This window comes from Callorhinchus milii, unplaced genomic scaffold, assembly GCF_018977255.1.
Source record: "Callorhinchus milii isolate IMCB2004 unplaced genomic scaffold, IMCB_Cmil_1.0 Scaffold2, whole genome shotgun sequence".
NCBI classification, from domain to species: Eukaryota; Metazoa; Chordata; class Chondrichthyes; order Chimaeriformes; family Callorhinchidae; genus Callorhinchus; species Callorhinchus milii.
The window spans coordinates 109,079,937-109,097,666 of record NW_024704743.1 but is presented as its reverse complement, the minus strand read 5'-3'; the positions used below and the strand labels follow the sequence as shown (position 1 = coordinate 109,097,666).

Here is a 17,730-nt window from a genome sequence, read left to right as displayed (position 1 = left end):
TAATCCAGGCCTTTGATATGGCATCCATAATTTCAAAATGTCCAAAATTGTTGTAAAGTATTACAATTGTGTATTTGTAGGGCAACCCAGTAGGCAATTTGCCCACATCAATATCCCAAAAAGTCACAAAGTGAATGATCAATTTTATCTGGAGGATTATTGGACAGGACTCTGGGGTAAACTCGTTTCTCTTTTTGAATAATGGCATGGGATCTTTAATGTTTAACTGAATAGGTTTTAACATCTCAACCATACGATGCCAACTCTGACAATGCAGTGCTTCCCCAGCAGTGGAGTATTATACTAGATTATGAGCTTAAAGTCCCCATGTGGAGCTTGAATCCATAACCCTCTGATCCAGAAGTAAGTGTACAACCAACTGAGTAGGGCTGACACATCGTTATGACAAAAGATGATCAAGACCTTTCAATCTTCTGACAATCCTTCCAGAATATTACTCCAGTGCACTACAGGGCATCCGTTGTATTGTTGGAGGAGGTGTTGGGGTCCTGTCTGCCTATTCAGGGTGGATGTTAAAGATCCAATGGCATTATTTGAAAAAAATGGGAATTTCTCCCAAAGTCTTGGCCACCAATCCTGTCCTGATAAAAATTGATCAATCACCTCATGGCTGTCTGTGGGGCTTTGCTGTGCACAAATGGGCTGCTGCATTTGACCACAAATCACACAATCACTGCACTTTGCAGTATATCCTGTAAAGTTCTTTGAGACCTGATGTGAAAGGCGCTGTATGAAATGCAAAGATTATTATTATGTCAGTTCATCAACACTCTGTGGTCCTATTTGGTGATTTTTGTGATTAATCAATGCATGATAATTTCAAAGAAACTGTATTGAAGCAGTTACTGTGCCCGACAGTGTGAAGAAAGTGAATCATCAGCACATTGAATCTTCAATCCTGCAAGCTCCAGTTACAACCATTGTTTCAACTGTGAGTATCAAGATCCCTGACATTGAAACGTACTTTGTACATTCAGCAAACCATTTGACTGGTCATATGTTCATAGTTTTTTTTAAAGTGAGTGTAGAGAAATAAAACAAAAGGTGTTAAAAGTTGATCATAACTCTTTTTTGCACTTTTCTTTTTTAGATGACTGAGGGTAATATTTCCCTCATTGAATATAATAATAACATCCTTGCATTTGATATAGCACCTTATCATGTCTTCAAGACATCTCAAAGTGCTTCACAGAATATACTGTAAAGTGAATTGACTGCATATTTTGTGGGCGAAACGCAGCAGCCAATTGCGCACAACAGTGTCCCACAAACAATCGTGGATTGAGTGACCAACTTATTATTATTATTTTTTTTTGGAAGGAATTATTATTCCCAGAAAAGCAATCCACCAATCGACTAACACCTGGTTTCCTACTTACAGCTAGCTAAACAGAGCAATGTGCAGAAATATGCTCTGTCTTGTCTAAGGAAGTCACAATGTAGATTCGGTGGTATAAGTCCTTGCTGCTGTTTCTCACCACTCCACCACAGCTTTGAGACAATGTTTTGGGTTGTAACAATAGTACGTGTCTCACTTAATTGTTACCTGATAGACTCCTGTTTATACAAATCAATGATGTTTTCGACCAGCAAGTTTCTTTGTAATCCATAGACTCCATGTCTGTCCAGAATCACCTCATGTCGACAGGACGGACATCGGAAACGACCCCCTGACCCCAGCATGCTCCCTCCACGTGTCTGCCAATATGGGTTGGATGCCTGGTGAAAATTCAAAACAAAATCATTCATTTAAAATGGAAACAGAAATTGCTGGGAACACTCAGCAGGTCAGGCAGCATCTACGGAGAGAGGAAAGTTTCAGGTCGATGAGCTTTCGTTAGAACAATCAAACTTCTGTTTTTATTTCAGATTTCCAGCATCTTCAGTATTTTGACATTCATTTAAAATGTGTCTTAACAATTTCTTTAACGCTGCCATTTTTCTATGATTTCTACATCACTCAAATTTATACTTTGCTTCACAGAGCTCTACCCAACACTATGCTTGCTTAGACTAGAATCATATAATTATCCAGCACAGAAGAAGACCATTCCTCAATGACTGACTGTCAGACATCAAGTCCTGGATGAGAGCAAATTTCCTCCAGTTGAATGTCTACAAGATCGAGGCCATCCTAATTGGCTCCTGTTGGCGCCTCCATACCTTGGATGCTGACAGCATCACCCTTCATGGATGCACTCTACACCTCACGGAGTCAATACAAAACCTTGGCGTCCTGTTCGACCCTCAACTGTGTTTCATCCGCCACATCAGTGCCATGACCTGCTCCACCTTTCCTCACCTCCGCAATATTGCCCGGCTCCACCATTGGTGGAGTCCTGTAGCTCAGTGGTTAGAGCACTCGCTTTGCAAGTGAGAGACCTGAGTTCAATTCCAGGCAGGGCGAAACCTTGGGCAAGTTTCCTTACTCCACATGCCTAACAATAATCCCTCCAAAAAAACAAAAACAATAATTAAATTGGTCATTTTCAATCTACGACTGTTTGTGGGACATTGCTGTGCGCAATTGGCTGCCGCGTTCGCCCACAAATATACAGTCAATTCACTTTACAGTGTGTTCTGTGAAGCGCTTTGGGACGTCCTCCCGACGTGAAAAGCGCTATATCAAATGCAAGGATTATTATTATTATTATTATTATTGTCTCACTGCAGGCCGCCAAGAACCTCATCCGTGCATTCATCACATCCAGGCTCAACTACTCAAACTCCCTGCTTGTCGGCCTCCCCTTCTCCGTCCACAGGCTGCAGATCACCCAGAACTATGCAGCTCATGTCCTCTCCTGCACCAGACTCCACGACCCTATCACCCCCATCCTCGCCTGGCTCCACTGCCTCCCCATCACTCAGAGGATACAGTCAAGATCCTGGTCCTCACCTTCAAAGCCCTCCATGGCTTTGCTCCTCCCTACCTCTCAATCTCCTAAACCCCTATCGACCTAGGTGTCCCCTCCCTCCGCTTAAAGGGCTCTGGCCTGCTTCACGTCCCCAGCCTTGCCCACTCCTCCATTGGCAGGCGGGCCTTCAGCCGCTCTGCTCCCACCCTCTGAAACTCCATCCCCCAGTCCCTCCACTTCGCCCCCTCCCTTGCCTCTTCAAGATCCGTCTCAAGACTCGTCTATTCAACCGTGCCTTTGGGCACCCTCCTACCAGTTTGGTTGCGGATCCCTGACTGTCCAACACTGTGGGATGTCCTCCTGACATGAAAAGAGTTTTACAAGTGTAATTTGTTGTTGTTTTTGCCCACCTGTCTGTTAAAATTGTTTGCAGTAGAACATTTACTTTTAACCTGATTGCCTCCTAGTGATGTAGACAACTAAGCAAGAGGGAAGAGGGAGGGGGTGGGGTAGTGACTGTAGGCGCAATCGAAAAGGTAAGTCTTTAGGTGTGTTTGAAGGATGGATGGGAAGTGCAGAGGGACTTTGGGATGGAGTTTCTGAGAGCGGGGGCAGAATGGCCAAAAGCTTACCCACTGATTCTGGGGGCGGATCAAGCTGGGGACCTGAAGCTGGCTGGTGCTTGCTGAGCCCGTGGAGGGATTTGAAAGTGAGAATTGATGATGGAGGAAAGTTGGGGGCGGGAGACAAACTAACACAGAGAGAGAGAAAAAAATCACACTGGAAGAACATTGCTAAACAAGTTATATTATTTTATTATAACGAAGAGATAAAACTGTCTCTTACATTCCTCTAGCCCCCACCCCCTCCACCCCCCACCCCCAAAAAGCTTCTCTTTTTTTCCCTGCCAGTGAACACTTACTTTGGCTGGTGCTGCTGAGTTCTGCAATCTGACCAGGGTCAGGCAGAGTGACAACACAGAGTGTGCTGCCATCTGTCCCCCTCACCAGATCTGTTCGCGAATGGTAGGGGGTTTGGATGGGGGACTCTGGTGACAGGGATCACGAATGCACAGCTGAAGCTCTCTAAACTGCCGTAAATTTAAGAAATCCTGGCCCTGTGCAGGCCTGGGAGGGAACTCTACTATTTTCAAGGCCTTTTTTAAAAAATTCTATTATGTTATGATAGTTGGAGAGTCCTCACACTGTCACCAACAACCGCATCTTTATAGAATCTGAGCGTCAGGTAAAATACAAGAGAACTTGTACTTCAAGTGTACTTTAATTTAAAGCAGTTGAATGTTATATGAATGAAATAATAAACACAGTGAAAAAGACAAATCCTCTTGTCAGGTGCATTTAAGGCTACGGACCCAATATCAAGGATGCAGTCTGCAGCTTTAAGGTCAGTCAGGGCACATAGTACATTGCAATACATGACACGCTTCCCATTTACATTAGCAAATGGTTGATGAGATAACCCTCACCCATACAATTTACACACACACACATTCCTCCACTCTCACTCCCAGAGAAAGTTTTCTTGAACTGTGGCTGAATATTTCCCACCAGAATCCTAACAGTGTTAAACAGGGAAAGAAATGGAGAAAAAGATTTAACTTGTTATTAAATGTGGACTGATTTACTTCCTTCCCCCCACCCCATTGCCTTTGGTAAGATAAACATTATCTTATCCAAGTATTTTTCTCATGTGTTTTTCTCTTCTCCACATTGTAATCGAGGTGCATACGTTTTCACTGATTTATTTATCTATCAGACTCCAATTCAGGCAATAACATCTCGCCTCAGCAATTGTTAACTTACCTGAAACATGTCGTTGGCACACTTCCTGCACAGGTTGTGCTGGCAGGGCAGAATGACAACTGGTTTGGAGAACATTTCTAAACAGATTGGGCAAATGAGCTGCTTTTCCAGGTTGTCCATGGTTTGGCGATCCTTAGGGAGAAGGTTGTAATCCATGGAAGCGGTCATGTCAGCAAGTTCCCTGGGGGAGTACTAAGTTGTAAAATAACTTTTTCAGAAATGGAAGCCCGTCCACACTTCTTTTCCTTTTTTTCTCTCGGATTGTAGCTGTGACCTGATTGTCTACAGCTCCGCTTGATGTTGCTGGATGGGTGACATTGTCTTGGAGTGGATTGGTGGTTTTGATGGGGTTTTTTTTAGCAGCAGGACGTCAGTCGTTGCCATGTGGTTGCGCATCGCTGTGGCCTTATATGAAACTGACACCGAGATTGACTACTAGAGCTGCTGTCTCTCACCCTCTCCCTCTCTCTCCCTCCAAACTTAACTCCTGTCAGCACTCACTGCCCCAAACAGCTGTTTCTCTGGACAGTGACTTTCAGAAAGAAATGTTGTAAACCCTACTTCTACCAAACAACATCAAATGAAGCAGCTTTTGCCAAATTTGTAGTCATTGGAGAATAGTTATCTGATATGTAAATTGTGTTTTATTAATGTGTCTCAGGATACTGTCAGTGATTGTTGATAATCCTGACAGGACTCACTCCGGGAGTCCAGCCAAAGTTTTAAATAGCAGATAGACACTATACAAAGCTTTTTGAAATCTGTGACACTAATGAAGCGGATTACACTACCGGTTACTGTAAGGAAATCAGGAACATACAAAAATGTACTTATTACTCCTCTACATTATGTTCAGATTTTAAAAGTCTCAAAGGGATATTATAAACAATAAAGTTGCTTTTAAAAAAATGAAGAGTTTGCCTCCCTTTTTGGGGGGATTTGACCATGGTTACATACTGCGGTTTCTCTTTTTTAATACATCATTCACCAAGTGATAAAATGAATATCATTCAACTCATTGAGCCTGCTCTGCCTCTTTATAAAAGCTATTGGATTATGGGTCCCACACATTGCCTTTTTGCCACATCCTTTAGATTTTTCCTTTTCAAATATTGGCCTAATGCTATAGATCTATATAACTCTACAACGCAGAAGGTAACCATTCGGCCTATTGTGTCCATGCTGGCTCTTTTAAGAGCAATCCTTTCACTCCCACGTGTGAAACGATTTCTTCTAATCTCCCCATTTACTGGTTTTCTAACTACGGCAAACTCCTGATAACTTGTCGGACCGAGGGAAAAGGGCACAGGGATGAGTTAGGCATGTTTATAAATACATAAGTAAATGCAGCCGGGATGTTGACAAGTTAATGAGTTAAGTGGTAGTGACAAGTTAAGCCAGGGTCAAGTTATCAGGAGTTCACTGTATCTTAAATTTATGCTCTCTCGTCACCCACTCACCAATCGCATCCCTTTCACAATATGCTACTGTTGAAAATTATACTTCTCTTTTATTACCTTATAATTTCAAAGATGCTTTCTTAAAATTCTTATCATTTTACAAATGGGGTCTTGTGATGTATGGTGTAGTATTTAGATCTCTATCAAATAAATCTGCAAATCATCAAACTGGCAATCATGCACGTCCCTAAAGTTAACACCTGCCTCTTGCCATAATAGACTGCACTCTTGCAGGTTCTGCATACCATTTATTCAATACAATAATCAAGGTCATGTTAGACTCTGGAGAGAGTTCGCTCGCTACCAAGGATGATTGTGTGAGCTGAGAAAGGGCACAGCTCGAGTTTTAGAGGAGACACAATCTGCTTAGGAACCTGTATGTCGCCGTGTGCCAAAGTGTGCGTCAATCATACGAAGGATTTGGATGTACAGCTTCACAAACGTGTTAGTTTTTTTTTACAGAGAATGAATTGGAACTATTAACTAGTTTCGCCCACAAATATACAGTCAACTCACTTTACTGCATATTCTGTGAAGCGCTTTGAGGTGTCTAGAAGACGCGAAAAAGTGCTATATCAAATGCAAGTATTATAATTATTATAGCTGTTGACTCTAAACAGTTGGAAAGATTGGTTTCAACAGATGGGGGGGGGGGGGGCTTCAATGCAAACTTTGCAAGGGTTTTGGTGGTGGGTTCTGTTCTGGTGTGTGTATGAGTGCAGTGGTTGGTGTGAAATCCATTGCGGGCTTGCAGGGTGTGAAATGACATGGACATTTGCGGATCAGCATCGCCCTCTGGGAGCGCTGGCGTCCGGTCTGCTCTGGGGATCGCTCCGCAACGACGCGCGGCGTCCCAGCGGGCGAACCGACTCCCTTTTAAAACGGGTTGCGTGGGTTTTGCGGTCGCTGCAGCCTCGCCCGCTGATGTTGTGCAGAGAGAGAGAAAAAACTAAGAATGCAATAAAAGTGATGGACAACCCCCAACCCCCACCCCCCCCACACCACACACACACAAAACCACATAAAACTGCTGCTCAGGGTAACATTAACATCACAACGCCTGCAGAGAGCTCTGGTCTTGCCTGCTGACCCGAACAGCCTTTGCCACTGCTCTCAGTGTGTGTCTTTGTGGCGCGTGTGTGTGTGTGTGTGTGCGTGTGTGTGCGCGTTTGTGTTTGTGCAAAAGAAAGAACCTTTTCACGTTACTTGAACGGCCACCATTTAGTGTTTGCCACAGCAAAAAAAAACACACGCACACACAGAGAAAGGGAAAAAAAAAAGGGAGAGGGTATTTTTTTTTTTTTGCTTGGAGAATGCGGGCATCGATCCCGCTACCTCTCGCATGCTAAGCGAGCGCTCTACCATTTGAGCTAATTCCCCGGCGAAAGCCCCAGCCACGCAGGTCACTGTCCATCCAAATCGATATCGATTTATTATTGGTCTCGGTTCTGGTGTTCGGCTGCAGCCCCTTATTCTGCGCACACACACAAAAAAAATTTGTCACTCTTTATTTGGATCGGGATCTGCATTGACCCAAATGCACTGCACACACGACTTCTCCCACACACCACCCCCCCCACACACCCACCCCCTCCCACACACACCCACACACACACACACACCCGCCCCCTCTCACACACCCACCCCCTCCCACACACACACCCCCTCCCACACACACATACACACACACACCCGCCCCCTCTCACACACACGCACACACACCCTCCCACACGCACACACACCCCCCCCCTCCCACACACACACACACACCCGCCCCCTCCCACACACACACCCCCTCCCACACACCCCCGCCCCTCCCACACACACCCACCCCCTCCCACACACACACCCCCCTCCCACACACACATACACACACACACCCGCCCCCTCTCACACACACGCACACACACCCTCCCACACGCACACACACCCACCCCCTCCCACACACACACACACACCCGCCCCCTCCCACACACACACACACACACCCACACACACACACACACACCCGCCCCCTCTCACACACCCACCCCCTCCCACACACACCCGCCCCCTCCCACACACCCACCCCCTCCCACACACACCACCCCCTCCCACACACACCACCCCCCACACACACCACCCCACCCACACACACACACACACACCCGCCCCCTCCCACACACACACCCCCTCCCACACACCCCCCCCCTCCCACACACACCCACACACACACACACACACCCGCCCCCTCTCACACACCCACCCCCTCCCACACACACCCGCCCCCTCCACACACACCCACACACACACCCGCCCCCTCTCACACACACGCACACACCCACACACACTCCCACACCCCCCTCCCTCACACACACACCCCCACACATCCCCACACCCCCCACACACACACCCACACCCCCCACACACCACCCCCTCACACACACACACACACACACCCCCCCCTCCCACACACACATACACCCGCCCCCTCCCACACACACACACACCACCCCCCCCACACACACCACCCCCCACACACACACACACCACCCCCCCACACACACCCCCCCCCACCCCCCACACACACCACCCCCCCCACACACACACACCACCCCCCCACACACACCCGCCCCCCCCCCCCACACACACACACACCCGCCCCCCCCCACACACATACACCACCCCCCACACACACCACCCCCCACACACACCCGCCCCTCGCCCCCCCACACACACACACCACCCCCCACACACACCCGCCCCCCCCCCCACACACACACACACCACCCCCCACACACACCCGCCCCCTCCCCCCCCCCACACACACACCACCCCCCACACACACCCGACCCCCACACACACACACACACACCACCCCACTCACACACACACACACCCACACACACCACCCCCCACACATACCACCCCACACACACATACACCACCCCCCACACACATCCGCCCCCACCCCCCACACACACCCGCCCCCTCCCCCCCACACACACCCGCCCCCTCCCCCCCCCACACACACACCCCCCCCACCCCCCACACACACCACCCCACCCACACACACACACACCACCCCCCACACACACCCGCCCCCTCCCCCCCCACACACACCCCCCCCACCCCCCACACACACCACCCCACCCACACACACACACACCACCCCCCACACACACCCGCCCCTCCCCCCCCCACACACACACCCCCCACCCCCACACACACCACCCCACCCACACACACACACACCACCCCCCACACACAACCCCCCCCCCCCCCCCCCACACACACACACACCACCCCCCAAACACACCCGACCCCCCCCACACACACACACACACCACGCCCACCCCCACACACACACACACACCCGCCCCCTCCCACACACCCACACACACCACCACCCCCACCCCCACACACACACACACACCCGCCCCCTCCCACACACCCACACACACCACCACCCCCCCCCCACACACACACACGCATACAACCCCCCCACACACACTCCCACACCCCCCTCCCTCACACACACACACCCACACATCCCCACACCCCCCCACACACATACCCACCCCCCCACACACACACCCCCCACCCCCCACACACACCCACACCCCCCACACACACCCCCTCACACACAACCCATCCCCACATCTTCCACCAACCCCCCCCACACACGCATCCCCACACACACTCCCACACCCCCCTCCCTCACACACACACACACACACACCCACACACACACATCCCCACACCCCCCTCCCTCACACACACACACACCCCACACACACACCCTCACCCACAACCCCATCCCCACATCTTCCACCAACCCCCCCCCACACACGCATCCCCACACACACTCCCACACCCCCCTCCCTCACACACACACCGACACATCCCCACACCCCCCCCACACACACACCCACACCCCCCCACACACACACACACACACCACCCCCCACACACACCCACACCCCCCACACACACCCCCTCACACACAACCCATCCCCACATCTTCCACCAACCCCCCCACACACACATCCCCACACACACTCCCACACCCCCCTCCCTCACACACACACACACACCCCCACACACACACACCCACACCCCCCCCCACACACACACAGTCTCTCACCCACAACCCCATCCCCACATCTTCCACCAACCCCACCCCCCCCACACACACACCCACAACACACCTCCACACACACACACCCATCCCCACATCTTCTTGTGTCTGGATTGCAAAATATATCAATGCCACAAACTGGATCTCGCACCCGTGTTACACTACAGATTTACATTAATTCAGGAAAACTAACTGTCCCAAGAGTTTTCTCTGTTAAACGCTTCGGGACGTCCTGCTGACGTGAAAGGCGCTCTATCAGGTGTGTAGCCATGGGTGGACCTGGGTGCTAATAGGGTGGGCCGTGGCTATGCCCCTGATATAGCGCCTTTCATGTCAGGAAAATATCCCAAAGCGTTTAACAGAGAAAACTCATGGGGCAGAGGTAGTTTTCCAGTGTTTTTCTACACCAGCCTTTTTGTATTCCCTCCTTGGTGTGAAAGTCAATCTCAGGAGCTCCTCCACTCTGCCACGGGAGGGGAATTAGCTCAAATGGTAGAGTGCTCGCTTAGCGTGTGAGAGGTAGTGGGATCATATGCCCATATTCTCCAAAGGGAGACAAGACTCCTAAAACACAGAAACACTTTTGTGCGTTCAGACAACGCACTAGCTTATAAAAGCTACTAAAAAAAATTAAACATTTTAAAGGGAAATGCACAAATTCAGATTTTTTTGGGGGGGGATCAGCTGGGTGTCTGACACACGTGGAAGCCCAACAGCGTGCTTAAGAGTATCCAAACCAAACTAAGAACTCCATGCATCCCACCTACACATGGAAATCCCAGAGATATATTTGTTGGAATGGAATGCGCACTCTCTCGCTGGAGGAACGCATCCTGCTTGCCTAATTCTGGAAAGTATTAGGCGCTGGTTGGGGAGGTGCCAAGGCTTGGGGACCCCAGAGTGTGCGTTGGGGTGCTGCTGGAGTCAAACCGCATAGCTTGCCATTTCTGTCGGCCAAACTTTCTCCCTGCTTGTCCAGTTAGGCCTAGGACCACCCATCCCTGTAGGGCTTTGGTTTGCAGGGCTAATAGGAGCTGAGTGTTGAATGGGAAGAATTCACTTGTTGGTCGTTGGACAAATTGAGAATAAAAAGACAGGCACAAATCATCCACAGACAAGCGCCACCCGGCAAATTATCGTTTCTTCCAAATAAACAAATTTAAAGGGTTAAAATGGGACTGGCTGAGGACTCCAGGTTCTCTAGCCCCCCCCCCACCCCACCCCACCGTGTAGAGCCAGGGAAGTTCTGGCTTTCACATCGATTAATTAACACATGGTGAGAGATGTCAGGGAGCAGCTCACTGACCCTCCCCCCACCCACTCCCCGCTCCGCCCCCCACCCACCCCCCGCTCCCCCCCCCACCCACCCCCCGAGCAAAAGGCAAACAGCAAAGTGTGAAATGCAGCGAAAGTTCTAAGGTTCGGTGCCAATGAAGACTCCGGCGCACCCACTGCAAACCCCCCCCCTCCCCACTGCAACCGCCCCTTCCCCCCACAAACGCCCCGTAGCCCCCACATCGATCATTGCTGGGAATTATAACTCTGGTAAAGCAAAGGCGCTAAATAACTGTAGGAAAACAAGATGAAACGCGCTGCAAATCGTCCAAACTCGCTCTTATTCCACATTCTCAGTAAAAGCTACTAAAACAATAAAAAAATAAAGCAACAACCACCCCCTCCCCCACACACATTGTGCGAAACATATCAAGGTGCAAAGCTTCAAGAACTGAACAAAGAGTCGCGTGTATTTTTTCGTGGCGGTGGGGGGAAGGGGTTGCATTGAATGAATGACTTTTCCACTGTTTCCAATCAAAACACATCGTCCTTCGAGCCGGAATCGAACCAGCGACCTAAGGATGTCTTTGTAAAGCTTCAACTTCTACAGTCCTCCGCTCTACCATCTGAGCTATCGAAGGCACTGGGTTAGTCTTAACCGAATATCAGAGAAGAACAAGAGCACCTGAGGCGAATGGGGGGGGGGAGAGACTCTGACCGGGCGACACTTACACAAGCTTCAAGTGGGGATTCCACCAAATAGAGTGACAGCAAGAGAGGAAATAAGAGAGTAAAAGATTAATGGGCAGTGTCTGTAGCGCAGGCTTACAGACCGGGCAATGTCCTTACACTTGCAGCAGGGGGCACAGCGAGGAATTTACAACAGCGGAAAAAGGAGGGATTCAGACAGCAATTAATTACAGACGGGGACAGGCGGACTGGAGAGGAACAGAAGATAATGCAGAGGAGTTACCACAGCGGGTTATAGGGGAGTTAACACTGGGAACACAGGGAATTATGGAGGAGTTATCATAGGGAACACAGGGGATTATGGAAGAATTATTGCTGGGAACAGAGGGGATTTTTGAAGGAATTACACCAGGAACAAAGGGGAGTTCTGGAGGAATTACACCAGGAACAGAGGGGATTTTTGGAGGAATTACACCAGGAGCAGAATGGAGTTTTGGAGGGATTACACCAAGAGCAGAGGAATATAGAGGAATTGCACTGGCATTCCCCAAAGAGGATTATACAGCATTCGCACTAACATTTAACAGATCTGTACATGAATTTCAGTAGGAGATTTGCAGCATCTTATACAGGATTTACACTGGCAGGGATTATACTGAAACGGTTTAGACTGCAGGGGACTGCAGAGGAAATACTCACAGATTGCCTGTCAGACTTCAAGTCCTGGATGAGAGTTAACTTCCTGCACTTGAATGTCAACAAGACTGAGGCCCTCCTAAGAACATAAGAATTAGGAGCAGGAGTAGGCCATTTGGCCCCTCGAGCCTGCCCCGCCGTTCAATAAGATCATGGCTGATCTTCAGACCTAACTCTAATTACCTAATTTATTAATTCCATAAGTTCACTACCCTCTGAGTGAAGAAATGTTTCCTCAACTCTGTTCTAAAAGGCTGACCCTTAATTTTAAGACTGTGACCCCTGGTTATAGATTCTCCTACCAGAGGAAACAGTCCCTCAGTGTCTACTTTATCCAGCTCTTTAAGAATCTTATATGTTTCAATAAAATCTCCCCTAATTCTTCTGTACTCTAGAGAATATAGCCCTAGTTTATTCAGCCTATCCTCATAGGTCAGTCCCCTCATCCCAGGAACTAACCGAGTGAATCTACGCTGCACCCCCTCCAGGGCAAGTATGTCCTTTTTTAAATAAGGAGACCAAAACTGCACACAATACTCGAGGTGCGGTCTCACCAAAGCCCTATACAGTTGCAGCAAGACTTGACTACTCTAAACCCTCTAAACCTTTTGCAATGAACGCTAACATGCCGTTCGCCTTCTTAGTTGCTTGCTGCACCTGCAAACTAACTTTTTGAGACTGGTGTACAAGGACACCCAAATCCCTCTGAACACTAACAATATCCTGTGTTATGCATGGTTGCATGGTTCCTGTCACCGCCTCCATACCTCGGACGCATCTCCCTCCATGGATGCGTTCTACACCACACGGAGCCAATATGGAACCTCGGCGTCCTGTTCGACCCACAACTGACCTTCATTCCCCCACATCCGTGCCATGACCCGGTCCGCCTTTCCCCATCTCCGTAACATCGCTCGGCTCCGCCACTGTCTCAGACCGCAGGCCGCCAAGACCCTCATACACGCATTCATAACATCCAGCTTCGACTACGCAAACTCTCTGCTCTGCTCGGCCTCCCCAACGCCTCCCTCCACAGGCTGCAGATCATCCAGAACTCTGCAACCCATGTCCTCTCCCGCACCAAGCTCAGTGACCCTATCATCCCCATCCTCACCCGACTCCACTGGCTTCCCATCACACAGAGGATACACTTCAAGATTCTGGTCCTCACTTTCAAAGCCCTCCATGGCTTTGCTCCCCCCTACCTCTGTGACCTCCTAACCCCCTACCAACCTACCCGCTCCCTCTGCTCAGTGGGCTCCAACCTGCTTAATGTCCCCCGCCTCGTCTGCCCCACCATTGGCAGATGGCCTTCAGCCACTCTGCCCCCACCCTCTGGAACCCCATCCTACAGTCTCTCCGCCTCGTGCCCTTCTTTAAGACCCATCTCAAGACCCTCCTCTTCCAACATGCCTTCCATCACCCTTCTTCCTCCCTGGGCCCCAGCCCCATCCTTCCCTCTGCCCCCATCCTCCCGCCTGCCCCCATCCTCCCGCCTGCCGCCATCCTCCCCCCGCCGCCATCCTCTCGCCCTGACTAATCCCGAACCCCAGCTCGGGTCTGAAACTCTGAATGTCGAGCCCATGGGACGTCCTCCCAATGTGAAAGATTCCATAAAAATGTAATTTTGTTGTTGTTGTTGTAAATACGGTCATAGGGACTGGTCAGATCCGCCAGGTGCTGGAAACAGGTCGGCTGGCTGGTTTGTCACCATTGGTGTGTTGGAGTATTGTGAAATGCAAGCATTAGTATTTCTCAGCAAATCCCCTGTAAATCCCTCCACTAGGTGCAGGGATTATTCCCACTTGGCTCCTGTTACCCGTGCAAGACAAAGCCTTCCCGGGTTGGGTGGACGAGTAGCAGGACATTTATCAATCTTTACAATGGTAAACTGCAAAGTTTATGTGTGGTGTGGTTCACTGGCTCCCCACCCCGCAAAGGATCGAGTTCAAGATCCTGGTCCTGCTTCTTAAAGGAGTCCAGTGCCCCAGCGTCAACCACCTTTTCTGGCAACCTGTTCCAGTTGTTGATTACCATCTGTATAAAGTAACCTTCCTGGTATCTGCGCTGAAATTGCTCTTTGCAACTCTAAGTCTATAGCCACTTGTTCTGCTGACTTGTTGCAGCTGAAAGTATTGTGCTGGGTTGACTTTTTAAATCACATTTAAAATGTTAGCCCAATCTGCCTCCCACTCTCCCTGGTTAGATGAGCAGGGGATAGAGTGCATACTACACACCAGACAAACGGAAATTATGTATTCCTTAGTTTCGGGGATTGTTAAGTGTGGTGATGGGTTTCCATATGTGTCAGATCCAATTCTCAACAACAACAACTTACATTTACATAGCGCCCTCCACGCAGCATAGTGTCTCAGAGCGCTTAACAGTGGAGGAGTCTGACTCCAAGCCGGGGTGGTGGTGTTGGGGGAGGTGGGAGTAAGCACGGTCGAAGAGGAGGTTTTCAAGCAGGACTTGAAAAAGGGGAGTGAGTGGGCAAGGCGGAGGGATTGAGGGAGAGTGTTCCAGAGTTTTGGGGTGTGATGGCTGGAAGCATGACCTCCGATGGTGGGGCAGAGGGTGTGAGGGACAAGCAGGAGGCCGGTGCCAGGCGAGTGGAGGCACCGGGTGGTGGGTTGGGGAGTGAGGAGGTCGGAGAGGTAGGGAGGTCCAGGGAGTGAAGGGATTTGAACACGAGAGTGAGGATCGTGAAGTCTGAGTGTATAATGTGTGTTGGGGGAGCCTTTAAATCCAATTTATGGATTGCAATGTGTGTGTCTATGTGAGTGTGAGGAGGGGGTCCTTGTGTGTGAGTGTGAGGAGGGGGTCCTTGTGTGTGTGTGTGTGAGGAGGGGGTCCTTGTGTGTGAGTGTGAGGAGGGGTTCCTTATGTGTGTGTGTGTGAGGAGGGGGTCCTTGTGTGTGAGTGTGAGGAGGGGTTCCTTATGTGTGTGTGTGTGTTTGAGGAGGGGGTCCTGATGTGTGTGTGTGTATGTGTTTGAGGAGGGGTCCTTGTGTGTGTGTGAGGAGGGGGTCCTTGTGTGTGTGTGAGGAGGGGGTCCTTGTGTGTGTGTGTGAGGAGGGGGTCCTTGTGTGTGTGTGTGTGTGTGTGTGTGTGTGTGTGTGAGGAGGGGGGTGTCCTTGTGTGTGTGTGTGTGTGTGAGGAGGGGGTCCTTGTGTGTGTGTGTGAGGAGGGGGTCCTTGTGTGTGTGTGTGAGGAGGGGGGGGTCCTTGTGTGTGTGTGTGTGTGTGAGGAGGGGTCCTTGTGTGAGTGTGAGGAGGGGTCCTTGTGTGTGTGTGAGGAGGGGTCCTTGTGTGTGTGTGTGAGGAGGGGGTCCTTGTGTGTGTGTGTGAGGAGGGGGTCCTTGTGTGTGTGTGTGAGGAGGGGGTCCTTGTGTGTGTGTGTGAGGAGGGGGTCCTTGTGTGTGTGTGTGAGGAGGGGGTCCTTGTGTGTGTGTGTGAGGAGGGGGTCCTTGTGTGTGTGTGTGAGGAGGGGTTCCTTGTGTGTGTGTGTGAGGAGGGGGTCCTTGTGTGTGTGTGAGGAGGGGGTCCTTGTGTGTGTGTGTGAGGAGGGGGTCCTTGTGTGTGTGTGTGTGTGAGGAGGGGGTCCTTGTGTGTGTGTGTGTGTGTGAGGAGGGGGTCCTTGTGTGTGTGTGTGTGTGGGGGGGGGGGGGGGGAGGGGGTCCTTGTGTGTGTGTGTGTGTGTGTGTGTGAGGAGGGGGTCCTTGTGTGTGTGTGTGTGTGGGGGGGGGGTCCTTGTGTGTGTGTGTGTGTGTGAGGAGGGGTCCTTGTGTGTGTGTGTGTGTGTGAGGAGGGGGTCCTTGTGTGTGTGTGTGTGGGGGGGGTCCTTGTGTGTGTGTGTGTGTGTGGGGGGGGGGGGGGGTGTACCAGACTGTGTGAGCAGCTGTGGCTCAGAGGCTGGAGCTGAGCTGCTGTGGTGCTGGTGGAGACCAGCCCTCGGGGGGGTCAGGCTGTACCCTCCCTCCCTCCCTCTGCCATAGCACAGTGTGTGTGGGGGTCAGGGGGATGCTGAGGACAAGAGCATCTGCACTTAACGGTGGTGGGGGGGGGTGTGTGTGTGGGGCTGTGTGTGTGTGTGTGTGTGGTGTGTGGGGCTGTGTGTGTGTGTGTGTGTGGTGTGTGGGGGGGTGTGTGTGTGTGTGGTGTGTGGGGCTGTGTGTGTGTGTGGTGTGTGGGGCTGTGTGTGTGTGTGTGTGTGGTGTGTGGGGGGGTGTGGGTGTGTGTGTGTGTGGTGTGTGGGGCTGTGTGTGTGTGTGTGTGTGGTGTGTGGGGCTGTGTGTGTGTGTGGGGCTGTGTGTGTGTGTGTGGTGCTGTGTGTGTGTGTATGTGTGGTGTGGTGTGTGTGTATGTGTGTGGTGTGTGGTGCTGTGTGGTGTGTGTGTGTGTGTGTGGGGCTGTTGGTTGGTATCTGTCACTGTAGCTGTATCCCCGGGTTTGCTGAGTGCAGTTCTCCGCGGGGCCAGTGGCGCAATGGATAACGCGTCTGACTACGGATCAGAAGATTGTAGGTTCGACTCCTACCTGGCTCGGCTCGTCCACGTTTTGTTTCTGCTGCTCCCGTGTCAAATGATTCAGTAATTTTTAAAAATTTTTAATACAATAACATATATATAATATGCATCAATTTTTTTTTGTGTGTGTTTGCGTGTTGCGTGTTGTGCTGATCGTTTTGGGAGAGTGGACTATCTTTTTTTTTCCCCCCTCTCTGGTGTTGGGGGGGGATTGAGAGGCACTGATGCCTTTGCATCATCCCTGGATGGTGGGAAGGGACTT

The 17,730-nt window shown here is 50.5% G+C and overlaps 1 protein-coding gene and 3 non-coding genes across 4 annotated transcripts in view; 1 reads left to right on the top strand and 3 right to left on the bottom strand.

The window, feature by feature from the left end:
• The window catches only part of trim55a (tripartite motif containing 55a), a 28,436-nt gene extending 23,408 nt beyond the window's left edge, over positions 1-5,028 (bottom strand). Inside the window, exons 1-2 of the mRNA XM_007896747.2 lie at positions 4,700-5,028; positions 1,568-1,740 (exon numbers count right to left, since the gene is read on the bottom strand). Of these exons, the coding sequence (XP_007894938.1) occupies positions 1,568-1,740; positions 4,700-4,867 (341 nt within the window). The 5' untranslated portion in view covers positions 4,868-5,028. The remainder of the gene's footprint in view (positions 1-1,567; positions 1,741-4,699) is intronic.
• Positions 5,029-7,466: 2,438 nt separating this feature from the next.
• trnaa-agc lies at positions 7,467-7,539 on the bottom strand. Its single transcript has one exon. It is a non-coding gene; the product is annotated as a tRNA-Ala (tRNA).
• Positions 7,540-12,101: 4,562 nt separating this feature from the next.
• On the bottom strand, positions 12,102-12,195 carry trnay-gua. The gene is made up of 2 exons: positions 12,159-12,195; positions 12,102-12,137 (listed from the first exon to the last, which is right to left on the bottom strand). It is a non-coding gene; the product is annotated as a tRNA-Tyr (tRNA).
• A 5,218-nt stretch (positions 12,196-17,413) lies between these two features.
• trnar-acg lies at positions 17,414-17,486 on the top strand. Its single transcript has one exon. It is a non-coding gene; the product is annotated as a tRNA-Arg (tRNA).
• The last annotated feature ends 244 nt before the right edge of the window (positions 17,487-17,730 follow it).